Source organism: Podarcis vaucheri (genome assembly GCF_965113315.1).
Source record: "Podarcis vaucheri genome assembly, chromosome: 2".
Classification (NCBI taxonomy): domain Eukaryota; kingdom Metazoa; phylum Chordata; class Lepidosauria; order Squamata; family Lacertidae; genus Podarcis; species Podarcis vaucheri.
Genome location: NC_138760.1, coordinates 126,921,403 through 126,948,999, shown reverse-complemented (window position 1 = coordinate 126,948,999; position 27,597 = coordinate 126,921,403). Strand labels below are relative to the sequence as shown.

Genomic DNA, 27,597 nt, shown 5'->3' with positions numbered 1-27,597 from the left:
TTTCTTCCAGGCAAACGGGGCGAAGGCTGCAGTCTTGCAGAGCAAGCAAGCAAGCAAGCAAGCAAGCAGCTGTCGAGCTTTCTTCTCTTTGCACGGAAGGGTTAAGCCGACCGAGGCTGCCTTTCCCAGAGTGGACGGGGAAAGCCGTCGGGAGCCTTGGGGGAGGCCATCATTTCCTCTTCCTCGCCTTTTGTGGCGGAGCAGCTGCAGCAGCAGGAGGAGGAGGCGACGCGTCCGGGCAGCTTGGCCTCGCGCGCGCCCTTTTGCAACCAGGCGCCCCTGCGCTCGCGGGAGCAGGTAAAGCAGCTCCTTGCATTGCACCTCGCAGAAAAAGAAAAGGGGAAAAAAGAGCAGGCTGGGTGCAGCCCCCAGTGCGCCTGAGTGGCTGGGCTGGCGGGGACAGGAGAAGGGCAAAGGCTCGGTGGGGGGCGGCTGCGGCTGAGCCCCTAGCTTTGGAGAGTTGCAAGGGACCCTCAGGGGTCATCCAGCCCAACCCCCTTGCAAGGCAGGGATCTCAGCTCAAGCATCCATGGCAGGTGGCCAGCCAACCTCTGCTTGAAAACCTCCAAGGAAGGAGAGTTATAGAGTTGCAAGGGACCCCCCAGGGTCATCTAGTCCAACCCACTGCAGTGCTGGAAAGCCTTGCCCAACTGTATAGGTGCTGACTGTATTCTTCCTGGGTATTTTGTGGGTGTGAGAAAAGCTAGCCATTCATTGTCTTCCTTTGCACCTCCCCGCCCCCCTGAAAAATTTAGTGTGGGTGCCCATCGCCGCCCCCCCTGCCCAGCCCAGCAACCTGATCTTTGGGTGAAATGTAGCTCCATTGGCAAAAGCACAAGACAAAAGCACAAGACTCTTAGTCTCAGGGTTGGGGGTTCGAGCCCCACTATTCTCAGGTATCTATGAAAACATAGATTGAGAGTGAAGGAATAAAAGGAAATGGGGGGAATAGATAAAAGAGCGGGGGGGGGCATTTAAAGGAAAGAGAAGGAGTTAAGAAACTTAAGAACTTCCAATTCTTTGTCTGTCAGCTGTATAGAAACATTATTCGATTTGTCCGCTCCAAAATAACATCCAGCACAGCTACAGTGGTACCTCGGGTTACAGACGCTTCAGGTTACAAACTCCGCTAACCCAGAAATAGTACCTCGGGTTAAGAACTTTGCTTCAGGATGAGAACAGAAATTGTGCTCCGGCAGCGCGGCAGCAGCAGGAGGCCCCATTAGCTAAAGTGGTGCTTCAGGTTAAGAACAGTTTCAGGTTAAGAACAGACCTCCAGAACGAATTAAGTACTTAACCCGAGGTACCACTGTACTTTCTATAAATCGGTATACCTGAAGGAGCGTCTCCACCCCCATTATTCTGCCCGGACACTGAGGTCCAGTCCGAGGGCTTTCTGGCGGTTCCCTTGCTGCGAGAAGCCAAGTTACAGGGAACCAGGCAGAGGGCCTTCTCGGTGGTGGCACCTGCCCTGTGGAACGCCCTCCCACCAGATATCAAAGAGAAAAACAACTACCAGACTTTTAGAAGACATCTAAAGGCAGCCCAAGTTAGGGAAACTTTTAATGTTTAATAGATTATTGTATTTTAATATTCTGTTGGAAGCTGCCCAGATGGGCGGGGTATAAATAATAAATTATTATTATTATCATCATTATACCTTCATACTTCGAACCCAAAAGTCATTATTTCATCATCTTTTTCACCCAAAAAGTTTTACGAGAGGCTTCCAATCTTTAGTAAACGTTAACCACGACTTTTCTCTGATCAAATGTGTCAATTTCGCCACCTTGTATAATTTTAGTAACCGTTCCTCAGTTGTTGGTACTGACGAGTCTTTCCGTCTTTGTGCATGTAAAAGTCTCGCCGCCATAAGTATAACTTGGCTGCTTTAATCGTGTATCTTTCCAATTCTTTCTCATCTCTCTGCATCTTTTTTTTCCTTTTCCTCATCTCCCAGGAAAAGCCCCCTCAACTCCAGTGGAGAAACAGCCGTGTTGCCTAAACATGCCCTAACCCTCTTGTTGGAGCAGCCAGAGAATGGGTGGATAATTCAAGCTGCGTCCGTCTGTCCTGCATACTTTCGTGTATTTACGTTCTGGCGTCCCTGATCAAATCCAAGACCGCGAGAGTGTGACCCGGGCGGCCGCTGTTCCAGAATTCACCATGAGACACAAAATGGTCCCGGAGAAAGGACAAACTCAGAACACAGACTTCCGGGACCGGGTCCCCATGGAGCAGTCCGTGTCCGGAAGCGGGAACCAGCCGGAGGAAAAGCTGCGCCGAACTGGCCCCGAGCCTGGCGAGGCGTCAGAGGGAGCCACTCGAGCGTCTCCTGAACTCGAGGCCGGGAATGACCGAGGCCCCACGAAGAAGGAAGTCCCAGAGAAGATGACGAACGAGCCAGGAGAGAGGCGGTTGAAATACCTGGACCCTCGGGCTGCCTCCAAGTCCCGCAACGCGGGGTGGGCAGACCCCGAGCGACTGGAATCTGAGCCATGGGAGAACTCCAAGTCTTGCTTGGCCTCCTTGGAAGGAGCGGCTGAGGCCTACCGGAAGTTCAGAGGCCTGCCGGATCTCAGGAGGGAAAGCCAGGGGGATTGCAGGACCCCCAAGATGGAGGACGAGAGGACGGCGAGGGAGGATCTCCTCAGAGAAGATTTGGCCGCTATGGAGGTGCAGAGGACTCTGTTCCGGGAGTTCCGCTACCAGGAGGCCGAAGGTCCCCGCGAGGCCTGCAGTCGCCTCTGGTATCTCTGCCACCGGTGGCTGAAGCCAGAGAGGCACTCCAAGGAGCAGATCCTGGAGCTGGTGATCCTGGAGCAGTTCCTGGCCATCTTGCCCTCGGAGCTTCAGGGCTGGGTCAAAGATGGCTGTCCTCAGACGTGTGACCAGGCGGTGGCCCTGGCAGAGGACTTTGTGCCCAGGCGGCAAGAAAATAGGCGTCTGGAGCGGGAGGTGAGAGCGCTTTCTTGAAGCCGTCCCAGGGGGGCGCTTCCATTTCGTTTTTCGTGTGGAACGGAAGTCAAGTGGCCAATCTGCATAACAGCCGGTCGTTGTGCACATTCTCCAGACCTCTTGGAGAATGTGCACAAAACCCAAAGAGGACATTGGGCACGTCTCTCAGCCATCATACATCATCTCCAACAAGCCTTGGCAATCGTGCATACGTCAGCTTGATTTTGTACATTCTCCAGTCGTTGTGCATAATCTCCAACACGGCTTGAGAATGTGCATTAATTCACAACTGTGTTTTGTACATTCTCTGGCTGATCTGTCTTGATATCAGGCAGGTTCCCTTCCTTGCACTCTTTTCAACACCTGCTCAGCACATTTTTGTTTAGCCAGACCTGCCCAAATTTATAGAATGGTTGCTGAGAGTTTTGATCTGTTATTTTGACTTTCCAAAAGCCTTAAATTATTGCTATTATTCCTTATTCCCCTTTTTCAGTGTATTTCATTGACTTTTTAAAATAACATGAAATAACAAACACACCCCCAGCCAACATTGCCCCCTTCGTATTCCCCACCCACCAAATACAGATCCCTTATGGAATAAAATTGTCCCAAAGTGTCAAGTGCGAGTCTGGATGGTGCCACTGGGAGTGATAGACCATTGCATATTTAATATGGGTGCCATGTCACTCTGAAGCTATCCTCTTCTCCTTTTCTGGCTCATCCCTTGACTTCCGTAGTTAAATTTTCAGAGAGCGCTAATGTCCATCCTTTTTTGTTTCTACTATGGTCATTCTAGATGCAGGGACTTCCAGTTTTGAGCAATAAGTTGTCTAGCAGCTAAAAAAAGGAAGGTGATTAACTCTTTCCATCTCAAATTAACATTACCTTCATCAGAAATGGTTAGCAAAACCAAGGTTTGGGGTGTGGTTAATTCTTCTTATGGATAGTTTTATTCTTTTTATCTTTTCCATAAACTGCTTTGAGGTTTGTTTTTACTGTCAAGCAACGTATAATTTTTGTGAACTAAACATAAGCCTCTCATATATAGATCATGGGTAGGCAAACTAAGGCCCGGGGGCTGGATCTGGCCCAATTGCCTTCTAAATCCGGCCTGCGGACGGTCCGGGAATCAGCGTGTTTTTACATGAGTAGCATGTGTCCTTTTATTTAAAATGCATCTCTGGGTTATTTGTGGGGCCTGCCTGGTGTTTTTACATGAGTAGAATGTGTCCTTTCTCTGGGTTATTTGTGGGGCATAGGAATTCGTTCATATATTTTTTTCAAAATATAGTCCGGCCCCCCACAAGGTCTGAGGGACAGTGGACTGCTGAAAAAGTTTGCTGACCCCTCATATAGAAGGAGCTGGTAGATAGAGATATTCATATATGCATACATTTTACAATTTTGATTCCACCCCCTACCTTGCTATGTTTCAGAGGCCGGCGTTAATCCAGGAGGTAGCTTTGAATTTCCGCACGTCTGAGCCGTCCCCAGCTATCCCCAGGGAGAAAGCACTTCGCTCCAAGGTCAAGCAAGAAGGAAACGGTGACACTGATTCGGAGGGTAAGGGCTCTGTGTGGTTTTTCTTCTTCATTGTCCCTTCCTTCCTTCCTTCCTTCCTTCCTTCCTTCCTTCCTTCCTTTCTTCCTCTTTCTTTCTTTCTTTCTTTCTTTCCTTCCTTCCTTCCTTCCTTCCTTCCTTCCTTCCTTCCTTCTTTCCTTCTTTCCTTCTTTCCTTCTTTCCTTCTTTCTTTCAGTTGGCCTTTTCTCCCTGGCATCATCTCCCATGCCTGATATTTTTGAGATTATGTGGTTTTTCAGATTAAAATTTTACAGTCACATTTCCAGCATAAAACATAAAATCCCTTGGGATTTCGACACCTATAATTCCTTTAAAAAAAAGGCTTCAGGTTGTGTTTTATTTTTTTAGAAAAAAGTTATTTTAAACATTTTTTTAACTCATATATCATTTCCCAAAATTCTTTTACTAACATTTCCACCATGTAAGTTAAAAGGTGCCTTATTTTTCCATTTCCAACATGCGTTTGACCCCGTTTTATACATGTTTGCTAATTTACTGGGAGTTAAATACCAACGGAACATTATTTTCATATAATTTTATTTCAGCATGTAATATGCTGTGAATTTTAAATCCCGATTCCATAACTTCTCCCATGCTGTAAATTGTATATCATACCCAAAATCTCAGTGTATCATTACTGATTTAACCTGTTAGTAATGCTATTATTCCAGAGAGTATACTATTATTAACAAGTCTTTATAATCTTTATAAATGCCTTCCAAGTGTCATTATATTTATCCACACTCAGCCTGCGTCTAAAAGCAGTTTGTTCATATGTTGGCAGAGTTGCCAAAGCATTATCTTTCTGGTGAATCAGTGTCAGTCTTCCGGCAGAAGTAAGGGCACAAAGAATCTGCGTTGTCCAGCTGTCAAACCCCAAATAATGGGTACAGTCAAATCTCGGTTCTTGAATGGCTCCATTCGACTCCCGAATGCCCAAATCCCAGAAGTGAGTGTTCCAGTTTTCGAATGTTCTTCGGAAGCTGAATTTCCAACACGGCTTCCTCTTGTGTGCAGGAAGCTCTTGCAACCAATCGGAAGCTACGCCTCAGTTGTTGAATGTTTTGGAAGCCGAACAGGCAAGAACAAGCCGAATGTTTGACAACCGAGGTTTGACTGTACGTGGTTTAGGATCATTTGTCTCCCATGGTAGTTTGACATCTTTCCGCAGGGCCTGCAAGACGGAGCTGATCCGCCTGACCTTTGGTTTGGACTCAGTCTGACCCTTATGTTCTCCTCCCCTTATGGTTTTGATCTATGGGCTACTATTAAAATGAGGCTGCATTTTAAATTGTATTTTCACCCGTATTTTAATAAATTGGTGTGTGTTTTTTGTCCCCCCCCCCCATTATGTTTTTATTGTAATTTTACTGGTGTTAGCTGCTCTGAGCCTAGCTCTGGCCGGGGAGGGCGGGGTATAAATAAAATTTTATTACTACTACTACGATGATGATGATTATTATTATTACCACCACCATATTGGCCCAGATATAAGCCGCACTTTCCCCCCAAATTCTGACCATGAAAAGTTAAAGTGCGGCTTAAATTCCCTACCTTACAGAATTTGCCTTTTTTGGAATATCGCTGCTGAAACACACATACGGCAAAACGGAATAGGTGTGAATGCCAGCAGAATTTTAAGGGAGTAGCTTATATTCAGGAATTGCCTTTTTTCCCTCTCCCCCCCCCCCTTTGAATTTTAAAGGTGTGGCTTGTATTCGGGTACGGCTTATATTCTGGCCAATATGGTAGTTATACATCCTAGTATTTTTCTCTCAAAATTTGTAAGCGTTGCACATTGCGTAAACATACGTTTCATATGATGAGACGGACCATTGGCCTGGTCAGGCCTCCTTGACGTCCTTGTGTAGCTTCTCAGCTTCTCTCGTCTGTCCCTGCAGGTGACGACGGGTGGGTGATCGAGGAAGCGCAAGACAATTCCCCTCTGCAGGATCCTGAGCCGGCAAAGATCTGCGGGTCCTCATGGGACAGGATCCCTTGGTCCCAAGAGGATGGAGAAGCTTCCGTGAGTCACGGCGACGACGGCCCGCAAAGGAGCAAGGAGAAACGCCAAGAGCAGAGGGCGTCCGAGAGCGCCCCTTGCGTCGGGGACGGAGGAGGCCAGAGCCAAGCGGTCGTCATCAAGAGGAGGCGGCGCAGTCGAGGGAAGAAGACGTGCGGCGTGTGCGGGAAGACCTTCAGCCGGAGCACCGTGCTGGCGGCGCACCAGCGGACGCATACAGGCGAGAAGCCCTTCATGTGCCAGAGCTGCGGGAAGTGTTTCAGCTTCAAGTCGACGCTGGTGGCGCATGAGAGGACGCACACGGGCGAGAGGCCCTACACCTGCGACCAGTGCGGGAAGAGCTTCACCGTCAGCTCGGTGCTGACGCGCCACTACCGCGTCCACATCGAGAAGGAGCTGTTTGGCTGCTCCGAGTGCGGCAAGAGCTTCGCTCAGAAGTCGCAGCTCCACAACCACCAGAAGGTGCATGTGCGGGAGAAGCCCTTCAAGTGCACTCAGTGCGGCGAGGGCTTCAGCCGCGGCTCCAGCCTCAAGAAGCACGAGGGCTCGCACACGGGTGAGAAGCCCTTCAAGTGCCCCGACTGCGACAAGTCCTTCAACACGTCCTCGCAGCTGGTCAAGCACCACCGCGTCCACACCGGGGAGAGGCCCTACACGTGCGCCGAGTGCGGGAAGAGCTTCAGCCAGTGGCAGATCCTCATGGTCCACCAGAGGACCCACACGGGCGAGAAGCCCTTCAAGTGCGCCACCTGCGGCAAGTGCTTTTCCGACCGCGCCGTCCACATCCGGCACCAGAAGGTCCACACGGGCGAGAGGCCGCACCAGTGCGCCACCTGCGGCAAACGGTTCACCCACCGCACCGTCCTGGTCAAGCACCAGAAGATCCACATGCGGGAAGCCTTGAACATGCTGCGGCTGCAGGAGGAGGAGGAGCAGAGGCAGCGGTCGGAGCCGCCGCCGCCGCCCGAGGGAGCCTCGTAAAAGCTCAGGAGCATCGCCAAATGCCTTGGGAGAGACGCCATGCAGACAACCATTTATTCCAGGGGGATTGGGAGCTGTGGGGTCCTCTTAGGTGTTGCTGGGCTCGCATCAGCCTTGGGCAACGCAGCCAAGGACCAGGGCGATGGTTCCCCATCCCTGTGCTACGAGTAATCCGGATGGTGCCTTTCAGATTTTGTTGGACTCCATCTCCCATCAGTGCTGCTCAGAGAAGGCAGGAGATGCAGTCAAGTCACATCTTAGAGGGCCATACTCTCCCCCCTTTTTATTTTCTTTTTTGATGCGCATTGCCATTCATTTATTTTTTTTAATGCATTTTCCAATATCCAATTTATACATCGCATTTTTTCCATCATACAGTATTTCCAGGCTTCCCAACCCAGTGCTCTGAGGCATTCTAGATATACAGTGGTACCTTGGTTGTCAAACTTAATTGAGTCCATTCGATTCCCAAAACGGTTCGGAAACCAAGGTGCGGCTTCCGATTGGCTGAAGGAGCTTCCTGGTACTCATCAGACGTTCAGCTTCCGAAAAACGTTCACAAACCGGAACACTCACTTCCGGGTTTGCGGTGTTCGGGAGCCAGAACATTCAAATCGCAAGGCATTCACAAACCAAGGTATGACTGTACCTTGTTTTGCTCCGTATCAGGTACTTCACCCACCCAAATTTCCCCCCTTTTCATTATAGTTGCTCATAAAGTTACCCCAGCTTGAAAGTTTATTTTGGAATCATCTTCTCCAAAGCTTTCCCACTCGTCCCTTATCCGATGGTCATCCTGGTTCCTTATTTTGGCCGTCATATTAGCCAGTCCTGCAAATTCTATCCGCTTCTGCAGCCGTTGTTCTTGGAATTCCTCTCTCCAATTTTTAGAATAGACTGTTCTAGCTGGTTTCCTCTGGCTGTAGTCAAAGTGGTTCCTTCCAAATGTTGCTGTCCTCCATCGCCCATCCTTCTCAGCCGGCACAGTCAGGGATGATGGGAGATGTAGCCAGAGAGCCACAGCTTTCCCCCATTCCTGATATAAACAAGCTAACCATGGTTTTCCCAAGCAGAGATCTTTTGCTTTTGTTCCAGAACAGAAGTGGATGCTTCTCATCTCCAGAACTTAAAAGGGGAGGCTCGCGAGCCTAAAGCTCACGGAGACTCGCCTCCCCGCCCCCCAATAGGTCGGGTAACCATGCATTTCCCATTAAATCTGACGGCCCACAACTCCCCCCATTTCTGGTTCAAACCACGGTTCCTCCACACCTGCAGTTTAGAATGCTGCAGCTTTGCCATCCCAGATTAACCCCACGGTAGTCTGTAGCTGCATGCACACATAGCGTCTTCCGCAACCTGGCGTCTTCCACATGTTTTGTCCTCCCAGTGCTCATCAGCATGGCTGGCACTCAGCGATGAGGGGAGTAAAGGCTAGTATGACCCCATGGCAAACCCCTCTATGAGGCTTTGGTGGCAGGTTTCCATGACTTCGCCTCTGAGTAGGGGAAGAACACATATTCGCCCCACTCCCACCTGGCTGGACACCACAGACTGGCCCCCAAGGTATCCACACACCACTGTAAGCTTCAGTGGGGTAAAATTAAGAATGGGGAACACCTGGCTCTTAGGGGGCTATCGGTCTCCAGCGCCCGTCAAGGCTGACCATTCGCAACCGTGGCCGCTCAGGCTGGTAGGACTTGAACCGCCATGTTGGCTGAGCCTGCCAAAGTGAATTATTATTACAGTGGTACCTCGGTTTTCAAACTTAATCAATTCCGGAAGTCCGTTCGAGTTCCGAAACATTCGAAAAGCGGAAGCCTCAAAAACAGAGGCGTTTATCTTCCAGGTTTTCGGCGTTCGAGTTCCGAAATGTTCAACTACGGAGGCGTTCTAAAACCGAGGTACCACTGTATTATTATTATTATTATTACCATTATTATTATTTCTATTACGATGGTGATCTAATGTATTCTTATCCTGCTTTTCTCCCAAACTTAAGGTGGCTTGCAGTGTTTAGAACAGGCATAATTAACTTCAAATAAAAACAAGCAGGTTAAAAGCAGAACGTAAAATACATAAAACCAGTGCTTAAAATTACAGTTTGCCCTGACAGCCTGGAGTCAGCTTCATCTGTGTCTACAGTCTGAATAAGAAGGTCTAATCCTGCCTCCTTCCTGCAACCCCGGCCTCTTGCCCACTAGATGTTTTGGACCGCAATGGCCTCGTTGGCTAGGAGTTGTGGTCCGGCAGCACCTGGTGGGTGAGAGACTGAGGGCAGCTGCTGTGAATCGGGGATGGAATCCAGCACCCTCATTCTGGCAGCACAAGGATTTACATTTGCACAATGGAACTTCCTGGATGCCAAGATCCAAGTTAGGGACAAGTACTCTTTGGTGAGAGAATCTTAAAAGTATGCCCTTCCAACGGAGTTCCAAAACATCCCCTTTGTAAAGTTTCTTTCCAAAGTTTCCCTCTTTCCCCAGCATAGGAAAATGTACACACTGGGTAAGTTAAAAATTGGTTTAGTTACCAATTCTCTAAAGGTCAGATTCATGTAGTTGAGCTGGTGGCAGAGTCATTGGCATCTGTCTGGTATAGGAACTCGAGAGTGGCTTGTGAAAGCCATGCGGTTGAGCTGCAAGAACCAGCTCTAGCCTTTTCACATGCTGAGCTTCTCAGGTAGGTGAACAATAGTCTTGATTCCCTATATCCTCCCCAGGTCAGCTAAGCCTGGCAGGACAGCTTACTCTATGGTCTTAACCCCTTCATGCACTAATTAGACTTGGGCATGTTGATTATATGTGGCTGGTTATCCCACACTTTCTGTCCCACAAGCTTCCTAAATCTGCTTTTGAGGGTTGCCCAGGAGGAGGGAACTCCAGAACAGATTTAAGGGGTGCATGGGAAGCGGAGGAGGGCAGGAGTTTTGTTGCACCAGCAGAAATCCTCAGGCTAACGGAACCAATGACCTATTGCTACGTTGTACTACGGGAGGGTTGTTGCACTCTTCTCATCATTCAAGAATTCCATTTTGCCACTCGGAATGATTCCCCGCCTCTCCTCTTGCCACATGCTGCTCTGACACAAACACACCCTGTCAATTTTGGGGTGTGTGGAGGGAGAGGAACTCCTGTTGCACAAGCAGAAGTCCTTGCACCGAGCTTCCACTGTGGGGACTTGTGAGGTGATCCCCACTCCATACCTCCTCAAACTATCCTGAGCCATTCTGTAATAACACAGAAGCCCGAATGCCAAAAACTGGAAATAACAAAACCTCTCTGAACGTTGCATCAAGACTGACTTGCTGCGAATGGTGAACAGGCCAAAAGAGGCCCAACAAGCCGTACTCTTTCTCCAAAATGGACACAGGAGTCCCTTGGGGAAAAAGATTAAATCCCACCAAAGGAATTTTCTGGATTTGAACTCCCAGCAGGCAGTTTCCAAAACGGGATAATCTGGAGTCCATCATCTGAAGGGCCACCCAAAATGGTTTGTGTGCACCTCCTTGCTATAAAAGCTCTTGGCTTGGCAATTGAAAACTTCCGCATTTATGGGATGCCAGCGAATCCGCCTCTCTCAGAGTCCTCATCTTTGAAGCTATGCACTCGGTTGAACGGATGACGCATCTAGATAGACGGTTGAAGCAGCGAGGAGTCTGTTGGAGTTATCTGCATGTGCATTGACTAGTAGTGGGTAGATTATTTTTTTCTTGGGGTGGGGTGGGGAAGGAAACAGTTCTTCATTGAATTGTTCTTTGGGGGCGCAGTTCTCTCAATTTCTGACTCCGGAGACTTGACGACATCGCGTCCTCGTTATAACAGTAAGAGAGGGTATTGTATATGATAGAAACTGATTAAAGAAAAATGTAAGAAGTGCCTAATAACTGGACCCGTCTCTGAGAGGTTTTCCTTTGGCTCCTCTTTGTTTAATACTGGGACTGAGGTGCTGAACGACCCTTCCAGTTCTGCTCTGGTGCCTGATTTCCACCTGCGGAAGCAGTCGAGTTCTCTGTTGGGTCCGGTGCTCTGGGTAGAGACCTATTGCGGTCTGGAGTGTCTGGAGGTGGTTGGAGGATGGATGGTGGCTAACAGATTGAGGTTGATTCCTGACAAGACAGAAGTACTGTTTTTGGCAGACAGAGGGTGAGCAGGTGTGGAGGACTCCCTGGTCCTGAATGGGGTAACTGTGCCCCTGAAGGACCAGGTGTCCAGCCTGGGAGTCCTTTTGGACTCGCAGCTGTCCATGGAAGCGCAGGTCAATTCTGTGTCCAGGGCAGCTGTTTACCAGCTCCATCTGCTACGTAGGCTGAGACCCTACCTGCCTGTGGACTGTTTGGCCAGAGTGGTGCATAATAATAATAATAATAATAATAATAATAATAATAATAATAATAATAATAATTTATTTATACCCCACCCATCTGGCTGGGTTTCCCCAGCCACTCTGGGCGGCTTCCAAAAGAATATTAAAATACTCTGATACATCAAACATTAAAAGCTTCTCTATCTAAACAGGGCTGCCTTCAGATGTCTTCTAAAAGTCTGGTAGTTGTTCTTCTCTTTGACATCTGGTGGGAGGGCGTTCCACAGGGCGGGTGCCACCACCGAGAAGGCCCTCTGCCTGGTTCCCTGTAACTTGGCTTCTCGCAGTGAGGGAACCGCCAGAAGGCCCTCGGTGCTGGACCTCAGTGTCCGGGTAGAACGATGGGGGTGGAAACGCTCCTTCAGGTATACTGGATGTTCTGGTTATCTCCCACTTGGACTGCTGCAATGCGTTCCACTTAGGGCTACCTTTGAAGGGGACCCAGAAACTGCAACTATTCCAGAATGCGGCAGCTAGACTGGTGACTGGGAGTGGCTGCCGAGACTGGTCCTGAAAGACTTACATTGGCTCCCAGTACGTTTCCGAGCACAATTCAAAGTGTTAGTGCTGTCCTTTAAAGCCCTAAATGGCCTCGGTCCTGTATACGTGAAGGAGCGTCTCCATCCCCATCGTTCAGAAATAAACAACTATCTGGCTTTTAGAAGACGTCTGAAGGCAGCCCTGTTTAGGGAAGTTTTTAATGTTTGATCTTTTATTGTGTTTTTAATATCCTGTTGGAAGCAGCCCAGAGTGGCTGAGGAGGCCAAGTAATAAATTATTATTATTATTATTATGATGCTCAGCAAAGTGTCCTGCGACACTTGAACGGCTAATGCTAACCCATTTATTGCAGCATCGGCTAACAGAAACTAGTGTCTGCTTCATCACATAAAGGAAGCGAGAGATCCTAGCGGGCTCAGCATATAAGTTCAAGAGACACAGATGATGGTTGGAAGATTGTGCATGTGTGAGAGGAAATGAGAGGAGATGGGATGAAGGTAAAGGGACCCCTGACCATTAGGTCCAGTCGTGGCCGACTCTGAGGTTGCGGCGCTCATCTCGCTATACTGTACAGCTTCCGGGTCATGTGGCCAGCATGACTAAGCCGCTTCTGGCAAACCACAGCAGCACACAGAAACACCGTTTACCTTCCCGCCGGAGCGGTACCTATTTATCTACTTGCACTTTGACGTGCTTTCGAACTGCTAGGTTGGCAGGAGCAGGGACCGAGCCTCCCCGTCGCAGGGATTCGAACCGCCGACCTTCTGATTGGCAAGTCCTAGGCTCTGTGGTTTAACCCACAGCGCCACCCTATACCCATCTTCAAATATCTCAAGGGCTGTCACATGGAAGAGGGAACAAGCTTGTTTTCTCCTGCTCTGGAGTGTGGGATTCGAGCCTATGGCTTCAAGCTACAAGGAAGAAGATAAACACCAGGAAGAACTTTCTGACAGTAAGAGCTCTTTGGCAGTGGAATAGTCCCCCTTGGGAGGTTGTGGGCTCTGCTTCCTTGGAGGCTTTTACGCAGTGGCTGGGTGGCCATCCGTCATGGATGCTTTAACAGAGATTCCTGCATTGCGGGGGGTTGGGCTAGATGACCCTGGGGTCCCTTCTAGCTCTTAAGATTCTACGAAAGAGGCAGTGAATAGCGAAGAGAGTGGTGTTTCACTCAATCAATCATTTTATTTGTATGCCGCCTCTCTAAAGTTAAAACTGCTCAAGGCAGCTTAAAGTAAAGGGACCCCTGAACATTAGGTCCAGTCGTGGCCAACTCTGGGGTTGCAGTGCTCATCTCGCTTTATTGGCCGAGGGAGCAGGCGTTCAGCTTCCGGGTCATATGGCCAGCATGACGAAGCCGCTTCTGGCGAACCAGAGCTGCACACAGAAACGCCATTTACCTTCCCGCTGGAGTGGTACCTATTTATCTACTTGCACTTTGATGTGCTTTCGAACTGCTAGGTTGGCAGGAGCAGGGACCGAGCAACGGCAGCTCACCCCGTCGCGGGGATTTGAACCGCCGACCTTCTGATTGGCAAGTCCTAGGCTCTGTGATTTTAAGCCACAGCGCCACGGCAGCTTACAACATATAAAAAACCCCACATAACTACAGGTGGACAGGGTATAAATAAAGTAATAATTATTATTATTTGTGGGTGTGGGTGTTTATTATTATTATTATTATTATTATTATTATTATTATTTACTATCACACCCCCAAAAAGTTTTGGGTTCTCCGTTCGTCGCAGCTTTGGATCCAGCAGAGGAAGACATGTCTTTTTGTCTCCAGGTTCCCGCTCAACTGAGACACAAACACACCGGGGGATAAACAAATTAATAGTAATGAATAAAACACCTTGAGGATGAAGGGAAAAGAAAGCAGGGAGAGAGATGCAGTGGCGTAGCGTGGGAGGTGCAGGGGGGGCCGGCCGCACCGGGCGCAACATCTGGGGGTTAGGGTTAGGGGGCGCAAATCCACGGGTTAGGAGGCGCAAATCCATGGGTTAGGGGGCGCAAATTACTTGCCTTGCCCCGGGTGCTGACAACCCACGATACGCCACTGGAGAGATGTAGGTTAGACAAGGGGTGGGGAGGGGAAACTCCTCGCTCTCGCTACTCCTGCTTTATCCTGCTCTCCCTCCCCATAGGGCACAAGAGCCCCGCCGGGGCGAGAAAGTTGGCAACGCGCTCTTGCTGCGCTTCCGCCCGTTTTTTGCCGCTGTGCGCATTGCAAGCGCCGAGCCCTGCCTTTCCATGCAAAGTCACCCCCTCCCCGGAAAAAGACCCTCTGCATTCCTCATCCTTGCACCCCACCCTCTCCAGTGCATGCACAGAGCTGCACCTGTCACATTTCTGCCTCTCTAACCCCACCCCACACAAAAAAAACACACCCAACCCAGTTGCTGTGCGCTCCCAGGCGCGCTGCCAGGGAAACCAAAGACCACCAGCAGCTGGAGACAGATGGCACTGTCTCGCCTTTGTTCATTTCTTCCTTTATTTATTTATTTGCTGGCTGGGGGGGTGGGTCTATTTTAAGGCCCAGGGAAGGGTTAAACGGGCGAGCGAGGTTGTTCTTCCCAGACTGGAGCCGGAGGAGCCATCGCTGGGAACTGGAGACGGAGGTTTGCGCGCGCGCGCCGCGCTCTCTCCGGCTCCGAAAGCGCTTTCCTCTTCCTCCCTCTTTTGTGGGCGAGAGTTGCAGAGAGACCGGCCCCTGGTAAGGGGGCGAGGCGCCCGTGCACCCGCCTGGTGGGGCTGCAACGCCTGGTGGCGTGCGCCCCCCACCCCGCGCAAGACTTGCATGCGTGCGCGTGTGAATGCGCAGGAGAGGGTTTTTTTTTTCTTGGCAGATGCAGCTTGCAAGTGCCGCGGGTCTCTGAGACCGATTTGCAGGAGAATCCGGGGCTCAGCACCTCCGGTTGCAAGGAGGATCTCAAAGGGCTGTCAATGCTCTGGATGGGTCAGTAACGTTTAGGGGGAAGGATAGTGAGTTGGAGAGGTCCTGGGGAGTCCGGATTCAGTCCTCCGTTTCTCTAGGTAGCGCTGGGAAGGCATCCTGTCTGTAATCCTGGAGAGCTGCTGCCAACCTGTGCTCAGCATCACTGGGCTCCTGGTCTGACTTGATAAGAAGGCAGCTCCCTGATTTCCTGCATCAAGCAGAGAACCACTGAACTACCCTGTCTGCCTGCTACCTGCTTTTTAGGATGCCTGATTTTAATTTTACGGGAAGGGTCGAGTTGGAATGGGACCCCGGGGTCATCTAGTCCAACCCACTGCAATGCTGACTTTGGAATAGCAAACAGCAGGAGGGGAGAAAGTGAGTTGTGGGGAGGGGGGCTTCCCTTTAAGACATTATAACCATAGAGTTGTAGTGCTGGAAGGGACCCGAGGGTCATCTAGTCCAACCCCCTGCAATGGAGGAATCTCCCGTCTGAAAGCCCAGAGAGCTGCTGCCAGTCCGTGTACGCAGCACTGAGCTACATAGACCAATAGTGTGACTTGGTATAGCACAGCTTCTATCCTATGTGCCTACACTGCTTTTAGTTTCTTGTGGGGTATAAACAGTGTTCTTCTTTGGCGATCACTCGTAGCTGAGTAAAATTCTCTTCCATAAACACGGTTTTAACAATGAGTCCATAAGTGACTGTGGAGGCCAATTCTGGATCCACACGCCCTTCCGCAGTGGGGACATTGGTTTCCGGGTGGGAGTTGATCACGGTGTGGATTTGCCAAGTGTTCCTTCCTCTTAGCACGCATCCTGAGTTCGAGTGTCTTCAAAGCCCATGACACCTTTGGTAAAGGCTGTTCTCCAACTGGAGCGCTCGCAGGCCAGTGTTTCCCAGTTGTCGGTGTTTATACTACATTTTTAAAGATTTGCCTTGAGACAGTCTTTCAACCTCTTTTGTTGACCACCAGCATTACGCTTTTCATTTTTAAGTAGGGAATAGAGTACAGTGGTGCCCCGCAAGACGAATGCCTCGCAAGATGGAAAACTCGCTAGACGAAAGAGTTTTCTGTTTTGGAGGTGCTTTGCAAAACGAATCTCCTATGGGCTTGCTTCGCAAGACGAAAATGTCTTGCGAGTTCCTGCGGGGTTTTTTCCTCCCCCCCTTTTTCTAAGCCGCTAAGCCGCTTATCAGCTGATCCGATAAGCCGCTAAAAGCCGCTAATAGCGCTAATCCGCTAATCCGTCAATGGGCTTGCTTCGCAAGACGAAAAAACCGCTAGACGAAGAGAATCACAGAACGGATTCTTTTCGTCTTGCGAGGCACCAGTGTAGTTGCTTTGGAAGACGACCATCAGGCATCTGTACAACATGACCGGTCCAGCGAAGTTGATGTTGAAGAATCATTGCTTCAACACTGGGGATCTTTGCTTCTTCCAGTACACTGATATTAGTTCACCTGTCTTCCCAAGTGATGTGTAAAAATTTTCAGAGACACCATTGATGGAATCTTTTGAGGTTATGTTCTTCTAGGATTCCATTAATATATTGTTGTAGCTGTGTCAGCTGGGAAAGTACACTAAATTGTTTGTTTGTTTGTTTGTTTGTTTAAAGCATTTCCTCCTGCTCTGCATCCAAAAGTTTTCCAGAGCAGCTTGTGGATCAAATTAACAAACCAGCTGAACAGTCCCCACTGTCCGGCTAACAATCTAAAAGACAACACAAAAGGAAAAAGGGATGGGGAGGGAAGATGAGTTGTTGTTGTTGTTTTGAGCAACCAAGGTGGCAAAGTTCGAAACTTCATCTCTATACTCTTACATCCTTGTCTTTTTAAATCTCTGTCTCTTTCTCAGGGGAAGCCCTCCTCCCCAGCTCTTCTTGTGAAACACTGCATTTTGTCGAGAGATCCCTGTTCTCCACCGCCACAAAGAAATGCCCCAGGCTTCCTGTGGGCCTGGCGCATACCTGAGCAGATCCTTTTGGGGTGGCTTTTCCCGTTAAATAGACATTTACCCCCAAGGCCGCCATGCTGAGCTGAAGATCCAAAATGGCGGCCGAGAAGGGAAGAACGCCAAGCGTTGATCTCTACTTCCGATCTCTGCTCCAGCGGGAGATCGAGGCCAAGGAGCACCATGAAGAGAGCAGCCGAACAGGCCACGATCCCACAGCGGCAGTGGAGAGATCAGGAAGATCCTCTCACGAAGCCAAGGCTGGGAACGACCAGGATTTCCTGAAAAGGGAGCCCCCGGAACTGGTCATGGGCGAGTCAGGCGGGAAGCCATGGAAACATCTGGAAGACGTGAAAGGAACACGATTCCCTTGCTCGGGATGGGGAAACCCTTCCTTGCAGGGGTCTCTGCCTCGGGACGGTCCCAAAACTTTCCTGGCCACCTTTGAGGGAGTGGCGAGTGCTTGTCGGAGGTCTGGCAGGCTGTCGGGCCTTGGCAGAGAAGCTTCAAGGGACGCCACAAAGATTGCCGCTGTCAAGACAGAGGATTGTTGGAAAGCGACAGAGGATCTCCTGGGAGACGATTCGGTCGCCATGGATGTGCAGCGGACGCTCTTTCGGGAGTTCCGCTACCAGGAGGCCGAAGGTCCCCGGGAGGCCTGTAGTCACCTCTGGTACCTCTGCCACCGGTGGCTGAAGCCGGAGAGGCACTCCAAGGAGCAGATCCTGGAGCTGGTGATCCTGGAGCAATTCCTGGCCATCTTGCCCGCAGAGCTTCAGGGCTGGGTCAAAGATGGCTGCCCTCAGACTTGTGACCAGGCGGTGGCCCTGGCCGAAGGCTTTTTACTGCGACGGCGGGAGGCGGCCAAAACAGAACGGGAGGTGAGAACGTTTAGGGTCGCTTCTCAAGGATGTTTTGAGAGAGTTGTGAAGACCTCATACGTTGGCCACAATGAGAGCCCTGAAGTTGGGCCAGGCTGAAAGGCCCCCATCCGCACTCCACATTTGAAGCAATATTGTTCCACAGTCATGACTTACCCCAAAGGATCCTGGGAGCTCTTGAAGTTGCCGAGAGTTTGTAGGTATCCCTTGTTACCCTCACAGAGCTACAGTTCCCAGATTGGTTGAGCAATTATTATTATTATTATTTCATCATCATCAAACCTTTTATTGGCATCACATACAAACATACAAATTATTATTGTTGTTGTTATTATTATTATTATTATTATTATTATTATTATTATACAAAACAAATCAATACAGAATTACCACTTCCCCAGTGGCACAAAACATTTGCTTAAAAAAAGGAGGCAGAGCAGTCTATTGTCACATCTCTTGGTCTCCAGGGAAATCAGACGTCTGCAGTGTATTTCGACGACAAAAAACCAAATAGAAATATTTAGCCACTAACTTGGTGAGCTCCTGATCATTCCCCAGCAATAAAAAATGTATGACCTACAACTCTGGTTTCCATTTGGGGATACAGAGTTGATCTAGAAATTGCTGGCGGAGATCAGCATATAGTTTACAATTGAGAACCATATGTGTGAGGGTTTCCACCAGGTGGTCTTCACCTGGGTAAGTTCTTTCTCCTTCCACCCTGCCTAAGAACCTTCCCCAAAGGAGGTTTGATGGATTTGAATTAAACCTGGCCAGCGAAAATGCCCTTCTTTCTTGAGGGTTAAGCAGAAATTCAAGGTAATTGTGGTTAGTTTGAATTTATATATCGCCCTATACTCAGAGGTCTCAGGGCGGCTCACAGAAAAGATCACAACATATATAATCAGAATAAAATAAAAAACCCAATAACCCCCCCCCCCCAAAGAGCAACATTTTAAAGGGTATAGGCCTGGTTAAAAAGGACCGTTTTTGCCTGGCGCCTAAAGGTGTGTAATGAAGGCGCCGGGCGAACTTCCCTGGGGAAAGCATTCCACAGACGGGGAGCCACTGCAGAGAAGGCCCTGTTTTCGCCTTGCCAACCTCCGGACCTCTTGAGGAGGAGGCACACGAAGGAGGGCCTCGGCAGATGATCTCAGGGTCTGGGTAGGTTCATATGGAAAGAGGCGGTCCTTGAGGTATTGCGGTCCTGAGCCGTTTTAAGGCTTTATAGGTCAAAACCAGCACTTGGAATTGGGCCCGGAAAATAATTGGTAGTCATGACTTCCCCCTAAGGATCCTGGGAGCTGCGGAGGTTGCTGAGAGTGTGTAGGTGACGTGTGTCATGTTGGGGTTTTTAAGCTTCTCATTTAGCATGTCCCACAGCACTGCCTGGACTGCTAGTGGCGCGACCAATGCTCGGGCTGTCTCAAACACCTCGGGCATGCAGAGGCTGAGGAATAGGCTCCGCTTACGCTTCTCTGACCCTTCCGTCAGCTTGTTGGCTTGGAGGTAGCAGTCGAACTGAGCGAGGTAGGAGTCCCATGATTCAGAGGCTGGGGTAAACGGCAGTAGAGGCATGAGTGAAGCCATGGTTCCGATGCAGAACTGTCAACTTTTCCCTTTTCTTGCAAGGAATCCTATTCGGAATAAGGGACCTTCCCTTGAAAAAAGGGAAACGTGGACAGCTATGTTTCAATGCTGACGTGGTGGGTGATGGATGGAACACAGTGCTCTAGCCAGAATGGTCAGCTCTGAATTGGGTTCTCTTCAGTGATTTCACTCAGTGAGTGTCCTAATCTGGCTGTGCTCTGGTGTCCATCCTATCCCTCCTTTGTTGCCAGTATTAAGTAGTGGGTGGACATATCAGACGACACAGAGATTTCTGCAAGTCGCTCTTTATAAGTAAGCTGGAATTGAACTGAACAGCAAACAGCCGGCCTGCTTTTATAGGCAGCCGGCTGTCCACATTGTAACAACAACAGCCCAGGGTTTCCCGCCTAAATTAACTGACGTGGACCTGAGTGAAAACTATATACAGTGGTGCCTCGCAAGACGAAAAGAATCCGTTCTGTGATTCTCTTCGTCTAGCGGTTTTTTTGTCTTGCGAAGCAAGCCCATTGATGGATTAGCGGATTAGCGCTATTAGCGGCTTTTAGCAGCTTATCTGCTGATCAGATCAGCTGATAAGCGGCTTAGCGGCTTAGAAAAAGGGGGGGAACCCGCAGGAACTCGCAAGGCATTGTCGTCTTGCGAAGCAAGCCCATAGGAAATTCGTTTTGCGAAGCACCTCCAAAACGGAAAACCCTTTCGTCTAGCGGGTTTTCCGTCTTGCGAGGCATTCGTCTTGCGGGGCACCACTGTACACAATGCCCCTGGTGGCCAGGGATTCTTTGGGGGGAAGCTGTGTTTTATTGAAAGCTGGATGGTGATACTTCAGACTTAGAGTCCTACTGGGGCTCACCCAGCACACTTCATGGCCGGGCAGGGATTTGAACCCTGGTCTCCCAGATCCTAGTTCACCACCCCTGACCACTACACTCACTACTCTCCTTGGGGAGAGCATTCCACAAGCAGGATTGGCTAGATAATGGAGACCACCACTTTCTCCTTCTCCAAATCCCTTTGTCCTCAAGAAGATCCTTGCTGCTCTCGTTTCAGGGTCCGGCGCTGATCCAGGAGGTGGGTTTGAACTTCCCTGCGGCTGAGTCGCCTCTGCCCGTCCTCGAGGAGACGCCACTCTGCTCCACGGTCAAGCAGGAGGGCGGTGCCGATACCAGCTCCCCTAGACTGGGAGGTGGGTTTCTCTTTATGGTCCCATCTTCCTTAGGTGGCTTTTGTCACCTGTGACTTCTTCTGCCCAGCGTTTGGGATTCACAATACATGGGAACCTGAGGCTGGGGGCCAAATATGGCCCTCTAAGCCAGCCTTTCTCAACCTGTGGGTCCCCAGATGTTGTTGAACTACAACTCCCATACAACTCCTAGCAAGGCCAGAGCTCAGGGATGATGGGAGTTGTAGTCCAATAACATCTGGGGACCCACAGGTTGGGAACCACTGCGAGGGTGGCGCCATCTGCTGTTGGGCTCCCTGCATTCCACCCTATCAGCCGCAATGGGCAGCAGCTGCCATTGGATTTGTTATTATGGTCCCCATATGTTAGTTGTTTTAGTTTATATGTTTAAGAGGGTGTCTTATATCTTTAAGTCGATGTCTTAAGTCGATGTGCAGGAAAAGCTTCTTAGTTTAGATGTTGAAGAGGGTTGTTGTTGTTGTTGTTAAGTGAATTAATATTCCACCCTTCCTCTACAAAGGGCTCAATGCAGCAAACACATAATACGATTTAGAAATACAAGCATAGCACAGAAATATTTTAAAACAGATCGAACCATTCCAGAAACAAATAACGATTAAAAACACTGAAAAGCAGTTGCAGTTTAAAATGTTCTAAAGTTAATAATTACAATTAAAAACCTCCTCCTGTCCAGTGATCTCCAGGTTGCCGGGAACAGTATTCTGCAGCCGCCCAGCGCCTGGGAAAAGAGAAGTGTATTCAAATTCCTCCTGAAAGTTAATACTGAAGGAGACAGGCTCACCTCACTAGTGAGGGTGTTCCACATCCGGGGAATTTAATCTATTCATTTGTATTTAATTGTTCTGTTCTGCTCTGAAATGTGGATTTTTTTAAAAAAAATGTGGGGTGGCTTTTTTTTTTTTTTGTATCTATGATGTAAACCGCTTAGAGATTTCTTTGAAATATGGCGTGGCATATAAATCACTTAAATGCAGTGTTTTTTCTATAAAAGAAATGTTTAGGGGTGCAGTGGTACCTCTGGTTGCGAACGGAATCGGTTCCAGAGGCCCGTTCGCAACCTGAAAAGAACGCAACCCGCGTCTGCGCACATGCGGGTCGCGATTCGCCATTTCCGCGCATGCGCTGACGCCATTTTACGCATCTGCGCATGCGCAAGTGGCAAAACCCAGAAGTAACCCTTTTTGGTACTTCCGGGTCCCCGCGGTACGCAACCTGAAAACGCACAACCTGAAGCTAACGTAACATGAGGTATGACTGTACTCTCATTTTCCTACTCATATTAAAATACTGCCCCTCAATGGGGCCAAACTTAGATTCACAATATGTCTCGGGGTATGCATACCCCTGCATCCCCCCCCCCCCGAAAAAAGCACCGCTTAAATGAATAAATTCTCTGTATTCCTGGCAGGTGATGGGTGGATCACCAAGGGCAAAGAGGAGAAGACACACCTCGAAAATACCGAGCTGGTCAAACTCTGTGGGGCCTCATGGGGAGGTCTCTCCTGGCCCCAAGAAGGGGGAGATGCCTCTGCGAGCCGCGATGGATCAGAAAAAGGGCGGGAAAAGTCCCTGGCGCCCAGAGGGGACGTGTTCCCCCCCTGTTTAGGAGAGAGCGGGGAACGGGGCCAAGCGGTCGTCGTCAAGAGGAGGCGCAGGAGTCGGGGGGAGAAGGTGTGCGGCATGTGCGGGAAAAGCTTCAGCCGGACCACGGTGCTTGTCGCGCACCAGAGGACTCACACGGGCGAGAAGCCGTTCATGTGCCAGGACTGTGGGAAGTGCTTCAGCTTGAAGTCCACCCTGGTGGCGCACGAGAGGACGCACACGGGCGAGAGGCCTTACAGCTGCTCGCAGTGCGGGAAGCGCTTCACCGTCAGCTCGGACCTCACACGCCACTACCGCATCCACGTGGGGGAGAAGCCCTTCAGCTGCCCCGAGTGCGGCAAGAGCTTCAGCCGCAAGACCCAGCTCCTCAACCACCAGAAGGTCCACACCAGGGAGAAGGCCTACAAGTGCTCGCGGTGCGGCGAGGCCTTCAGCCGCAGTTCCAGCCTCATGATCCACGAGGGCTCACACACGGGCGAGAAGCCCTTCAAGTGCCCCGACTGCGACAAGTCCTTCAACACGTCCTCGCAGCTGGTCAAGCACCACCGCGTTCACACCGGGGAGAGGCCCTACACCTGCTCCGAGTGCGGGAAGAGCTTCAGCCAGCGGCAGATCCTCATGGTCCACCAGAGGATCCACACGGGCGAAAAGCCCTTCAAGTGCGCCACGTGCGGCAAGTGCTTCTGCGACCGGGCCGTCCTCATCCGGCACCAGAAGGTCCACACGGGTGAGAGGCCCCACCAGTGCGCCACCTGCGGCAAGAGCTTCTCTCACCGCGCCGTCCTTGTCCGGCACCAGAAGATCCACACGAGAGAAGCTCTGAACTTGCTCGGACTCCGGGAGGAGCCTCCACCCAGCAAAGCTCTGTAAAGAGCCCAGACTCCGCCCCATGTTGCCTTGAGTCTCAAGGTGGCTACGGTTGCCCCCATAGCAATGTGGTCTGCCTGCAGTCTGCAGTGGCATTTCCCTCCTGACTTTGGTTGCATGGCGGCAAGGTTACCGGTATTTATTAGTTGAACTGCAGTGGTGCTGGAAAATGGTAAACCGTGGCTGGATGCTCCAGGGGACCGGTTTTCTACAAAAACAAACAAACCAGAAATCATTTTCGGGGGGAGGGAAATAATTTGCCTGCTTTCATCTAGGACACAGGTTCTCAATCTGTGGGTCCCCAGATGTTGTTGGACTACAACTCCCATCATCCCTTAGCTCTGGCCTTGCTAGCTAGGGGTGATGGTGTCGGAATCTCCGTTTGACCGAGCTGATAAAGCTCATCCTCTGATGATAATTTGATGAGGCCTTTGAGGAGGCCTCAGGCGCATTCAGCAGAGAATCCAAAACAGCACGCGGAAGTGATGAGATTTATGGCTACCTGCTATGCTTTATTTCTTACTACGCGGACAGCAAAGAAACATCCTCTCTCTATGAAAGCAGAGAGCAACTGAACAACAAAGGAGCAGGAAACCACTAATGTCACATCCGTCTCCCGTGAGACTTCCAACATCCTGGAAGGTCTCTGGAATGTAAACAAGAGTCCTGTGACTCCAAGCAGCTGCACAGTGGCAAAACAGAAACTAACAGATGGGAGTTGTAGTTCAGCATCTGGGGACCCACAGGTTGAGAAAAGTTGATCTAGGAGAAGATAATCTGTAGTTACTTCTCGATTCCGACAACTGCTGGTGAAGTTGCTAGGAGAAACCCAGCCGATTTATGGCCCCTCCAAACATTGGGTTGTAGTCAGCCAAATCCTACTCTTGAGTAGATCCACTGAAATTAATTAACTAGGTTAATTAACTCCAGTGGCTCTACTCTGAGTAGGGCTCAAAGCCCATGCTTGTCCTACTGAGGTTAATGGACACAACTATCTTAGGTTTGCTCATTTCTATCCGCCTAGAACGTGGTTGAATACAACCCTGGTGTTTCGTTGTGGGAGTATACTGTAAAATATTCTTATCACTGTGCATCAGCAGGAAATTACAGGATACGCATTGATGGGAAATAAAGCAGTGGTTCTCCGTGACCTTTGCAGACACAATAAGTATTGAAAATGGTATTGTGTGGGGTTTCCCTGATAGCACAAGGTTCACAAATTATCATGAATGTGCAAGACGGGCTCTCCATGTTCATGTTGTTAAGCTGTACAGTGAACTGAAGGATATACACATAACCATGTGAAGCACATTTCGTTAGGGTGGGCACCCAAAGATTTTTTTTTTTAAGGTGAACATTTATTGAATACAGACTCATACTCGGTCATAAAAGACATTGTTTTTATTTATCAAACAAACGAAAGAAACTAAACCTTTTTTTTTAAATTAACAACTAAACTTTACCTTAAAAATAAGACAAAAACACCAAATTTTTGCTTTAGCGATAACCAGGTGCGTACAAAGATACAGTCAGTTTTCATGATCTTTACCTTTAACCAGGTAACGCGCTAACCCAAACCAAAATGGATTAAAGTGTCTTCATCTTCCTGCCCCAAAGAAGGAGAAGTTGCTCACCAGATGTGACAAAACGGGGTGAGTGGAGCTCAAGACAGGAGACACAGGCAGAAGAAAAAGACTGGAATGAAACTGCAGCTTCTGTCTGTGCTGCTTCCTGAGACAGATGTCGGCAGAAGCTGCAGATCCATCCCAGCCTTTTTCTTCTGCCTCTGCCTGCTTCCATCTTCCTCCCTTCTGCCTTTGCCGTTTCCTTGCGGAGTCCTGGCAGCTGAGAGAGACACCTTGCTGCTCCGTACTCTCCTCCTCACCACAGCCCCTGATTTTTTGTTTTTTTAACACCCTGTGTTCACACCGAACTGTGTTCATTTATGCACATGCACTGGCTAGCGGTTGGACATATACTTGAAACAGCCCTCTTTTTCAAAACTTGTTTCTACGTATTTTGGCTCATCGCTGTGCCATTCGTACCACAACCTTGAGCGGGACATGCCTGCTCCTCCTTTCAAATTCTGGGGTCTTGCCATCAGCCTGCTGCTGCAATGGTTAGAGAAAGGTGCTTAATAATAATTATAATATTTGGGCCATTATCCCATTAGAGAAATCTTACTCAATCATATTAATTGCAGCCTTCCGATTGCTGGGAGACTGTGGAATGCATCACATCTCCCCCACCCAAGACAGAGAATCGTGGAGTTCGAAGGGACCCGAGGGTCATCTAGTCCAACCCGTTGCAATGCGGGAATCTCAGCTAAAGCGTCCATGACAGGTGGCCACCCAACCTCTGCTTATAAACCACCAGGGAACGAGAGTCCACCACTGACCAAGGGAGGCTCTTCCACTGTCAAATAGCTCTTCCTGATGTTCTTCCTAATGTTTAGTCGGAATCTCCTTTCTTGCAACTTGAAGCCACGGGTTCGAGTCCTGCCCTCCAGAGCAGGAGAAGAAAACAAGTGTGTTCCATGTGACAGCTCTGGAGATATTTGAATGTGGCTATCATATCTCCAGTCTCCGCTTTTGCAAGCTAAACATACCCAGATCCTTCAACCGTTCCTCATAAGGCGAGTAAGCTCCCACCTCAGAGAGGGATCCAATCACAGATAGCCCCTCCCCACTGCTGCAGATACTTCTGCAGCTCTTGCCTTGCAGTGTTTCTCAACCTTGGGTCCCCAGATGTTGTTGGACTACAACTCCCGTCATCCCTGAACTCTGGCCTTGCTAGCTAGGGATGATGGGAGTTGTAGGCCAAAATCAGGTGGGGACCCAAGGTTGAGAAAGGCTGGATTAGAGCATCGGCCTTGCCCACAGAAGACCCCAAGGCCTTCTCCAGCATCTCTAGCTAGAACTGGGACTGTCATCTCTGAAATCCTCCTAGTGAGTTTAGACAGCATTGAGCTCGATTCACCAGTGGTTTGGCTCAGTGTAAGCTTCCTGCGTCCTTGTCAGGAAATGTCAGGAAAAAGCAGCAATGCGAGAGCGAGCTGCAGGTGGCCGGAATGCAAAACAGGATGTGAATGTTTGGGACTGTACCGGGAAAACAAAGGGGCAGTCTATTCACTGTACTGAGCACCAGATGTTAGCTCAGAGTGTCACATATGACCTGTACTGGAAGTACAGGGGTGGAGTTTATTCTCTCTACTGTTGGAGACTGGAGAGTGCAGACGCGTTTCTCTGTACTGCTGCAATGACAGAAATAAAGACATGTAAATAGATTTCTGTCTGTCTCTTTCCCCTCCCTAGGGGAGGCAGGGAGGAGGGGAGAGTGGTGTGTTCTTCTCACGCTCGAGGAGGATCGCCGATAGTGACCTTGCCTGTATCCTGCCGGGAGACGCAGATGGGGAGGTCAACAAGGAGCTCAAGCCGAGTGCCGGGAGAGTGGCCAGTAACCTCTGATAAGGCTTGAGAATCCGACAGAAAAGGGGGCAGACCCAAGGAAGGCTTGGATCTGAAAGATCCCAGCCCAATCCTATGTCTGCTTGGAAGTAAGGCCTGTTGGACTCAGTGGGGCTAACTCCTGGGTAAGATGGGGCGTTCGGGTTGCAGCCTTAGGAGTGCAAACGCCTCCCTGTTTACACACAAGTAAGAACATAGGAAGACACCGGCTGCTGGATCAGCCCAGAGGCCCGTCCAAAATCCTGTTCTCGCAGGGGCCAGACAGATTCCCCTGATGGGAAACGCTGCGCGCCAGACCCCAGAGCACAACAGCAACACTCTCCCTTCTTGTGGTTTCCAGCATTCAGAAGCATGCTTTCTCCCAGCTCTGGAGGTGGCCGTAGCTGCTGTGGCAAGTAGCCATTGGTCAGCAGTGATGTCCACACATGCGCACTTGATATGTTTGTGAGGAGAGGGCCAACGATACAGACCCGCCTTACAGGACTGTTGTGCGGATCATTGGCAGCGTGTCTGCGAAGCGCCGGACAATTAATCAGTGTTACTGTTATTTATAAGACATGGGTAATGTTTTAGATCTGAGGGTCCCCAACCATATGCCCACATATGCCAGTGTGGTGTAGCGGTTAAGAATGGTAGACTTGTAATCTGGGGAACCGGGTTCGCGTCTCCGCT

At 49.7% G+C, this 27,597-nt stretch overlaps 2 protein-coding genes and 1 long non-coding RNA gene across 5 annotated transcripts in view; all 3 read left to right on the top strand.

Annotated features, from left to right (window-relative positions):
* Positions 1-108: 108 nt before the first annotated feature.
* On the top strand, positions 109-11,431 carry LOC309527311 (uncharacterized protein). Its single transcript, XM_082214050.1, has 4 exons — positions 109-297; positions 1,961-2,958; positions 4,395-4,521; positions 6,441-11,431. Exons 2-4 carry the CDS (start codon positions 2,167-2,169, stop codon positions 7,541-7,543), a joined length of 2,022 nt encoding a protein of 673 aa, XP_082070176.1. The 5' UTR covers positions 109-297; positions 1,961-2,166; the 3' UTR covers positions 7,544-11,431.
* A 3,822-nt stretch (positions 11,432-15,253) lies between these two features.
* LOC309527316 (uncharacterized protein) lies at positions 15,254-24,897 on the top strand. 3 transcript variants are annotated; one of them, XM_082214059.1, is made up of 4 exons: positions 15,254-15,362; positions 17,201-18,177; positions 20,836-20,971; positions 22,398-24,897. In XM_082214059.1, the coding sequence occupies exons 2-4, from the start codon at positions 17,395-17,397 to the stop codon at positions 23,459-23,461; spliced, it is 1,983 nt and encodes a 660-aa protein (XP_082070185.1). In that variant the 5' UTR covers positions 15,254-15,362; positions 17,201-17,394; the 3' UTR covers positions 23,462-24,897. The 3 variants fall into 3 exon arrangements, with proteins under 3 accessions (XP_082070185.1, XP_082070183.1, XP_082070184.1); XM_082214057.1 differs by lacking the exon at positions 15,254-15,362 and adding an exon at positions 15,605-15,719; XM_082214058.1 differs by lacking the exon at positions 15,254-15,362 and having other exon boundaries at positions 16,679-18,177.
* The window catches only part of LOC309527449, a 67,711-nt gene continuing 55,831 nt past the window's right edge, over positions 15,718-27,597 (top strand). Inside the window, exon 1 of the long non-coding RNA XR_014217228.1 lies at positions 15,718-15,831. This is a non-coding gene — a long non-coding RNA (uncharacterized lncRNA). The remainder of the gene's footprint in view (positions 15,832-27,597) is intronic.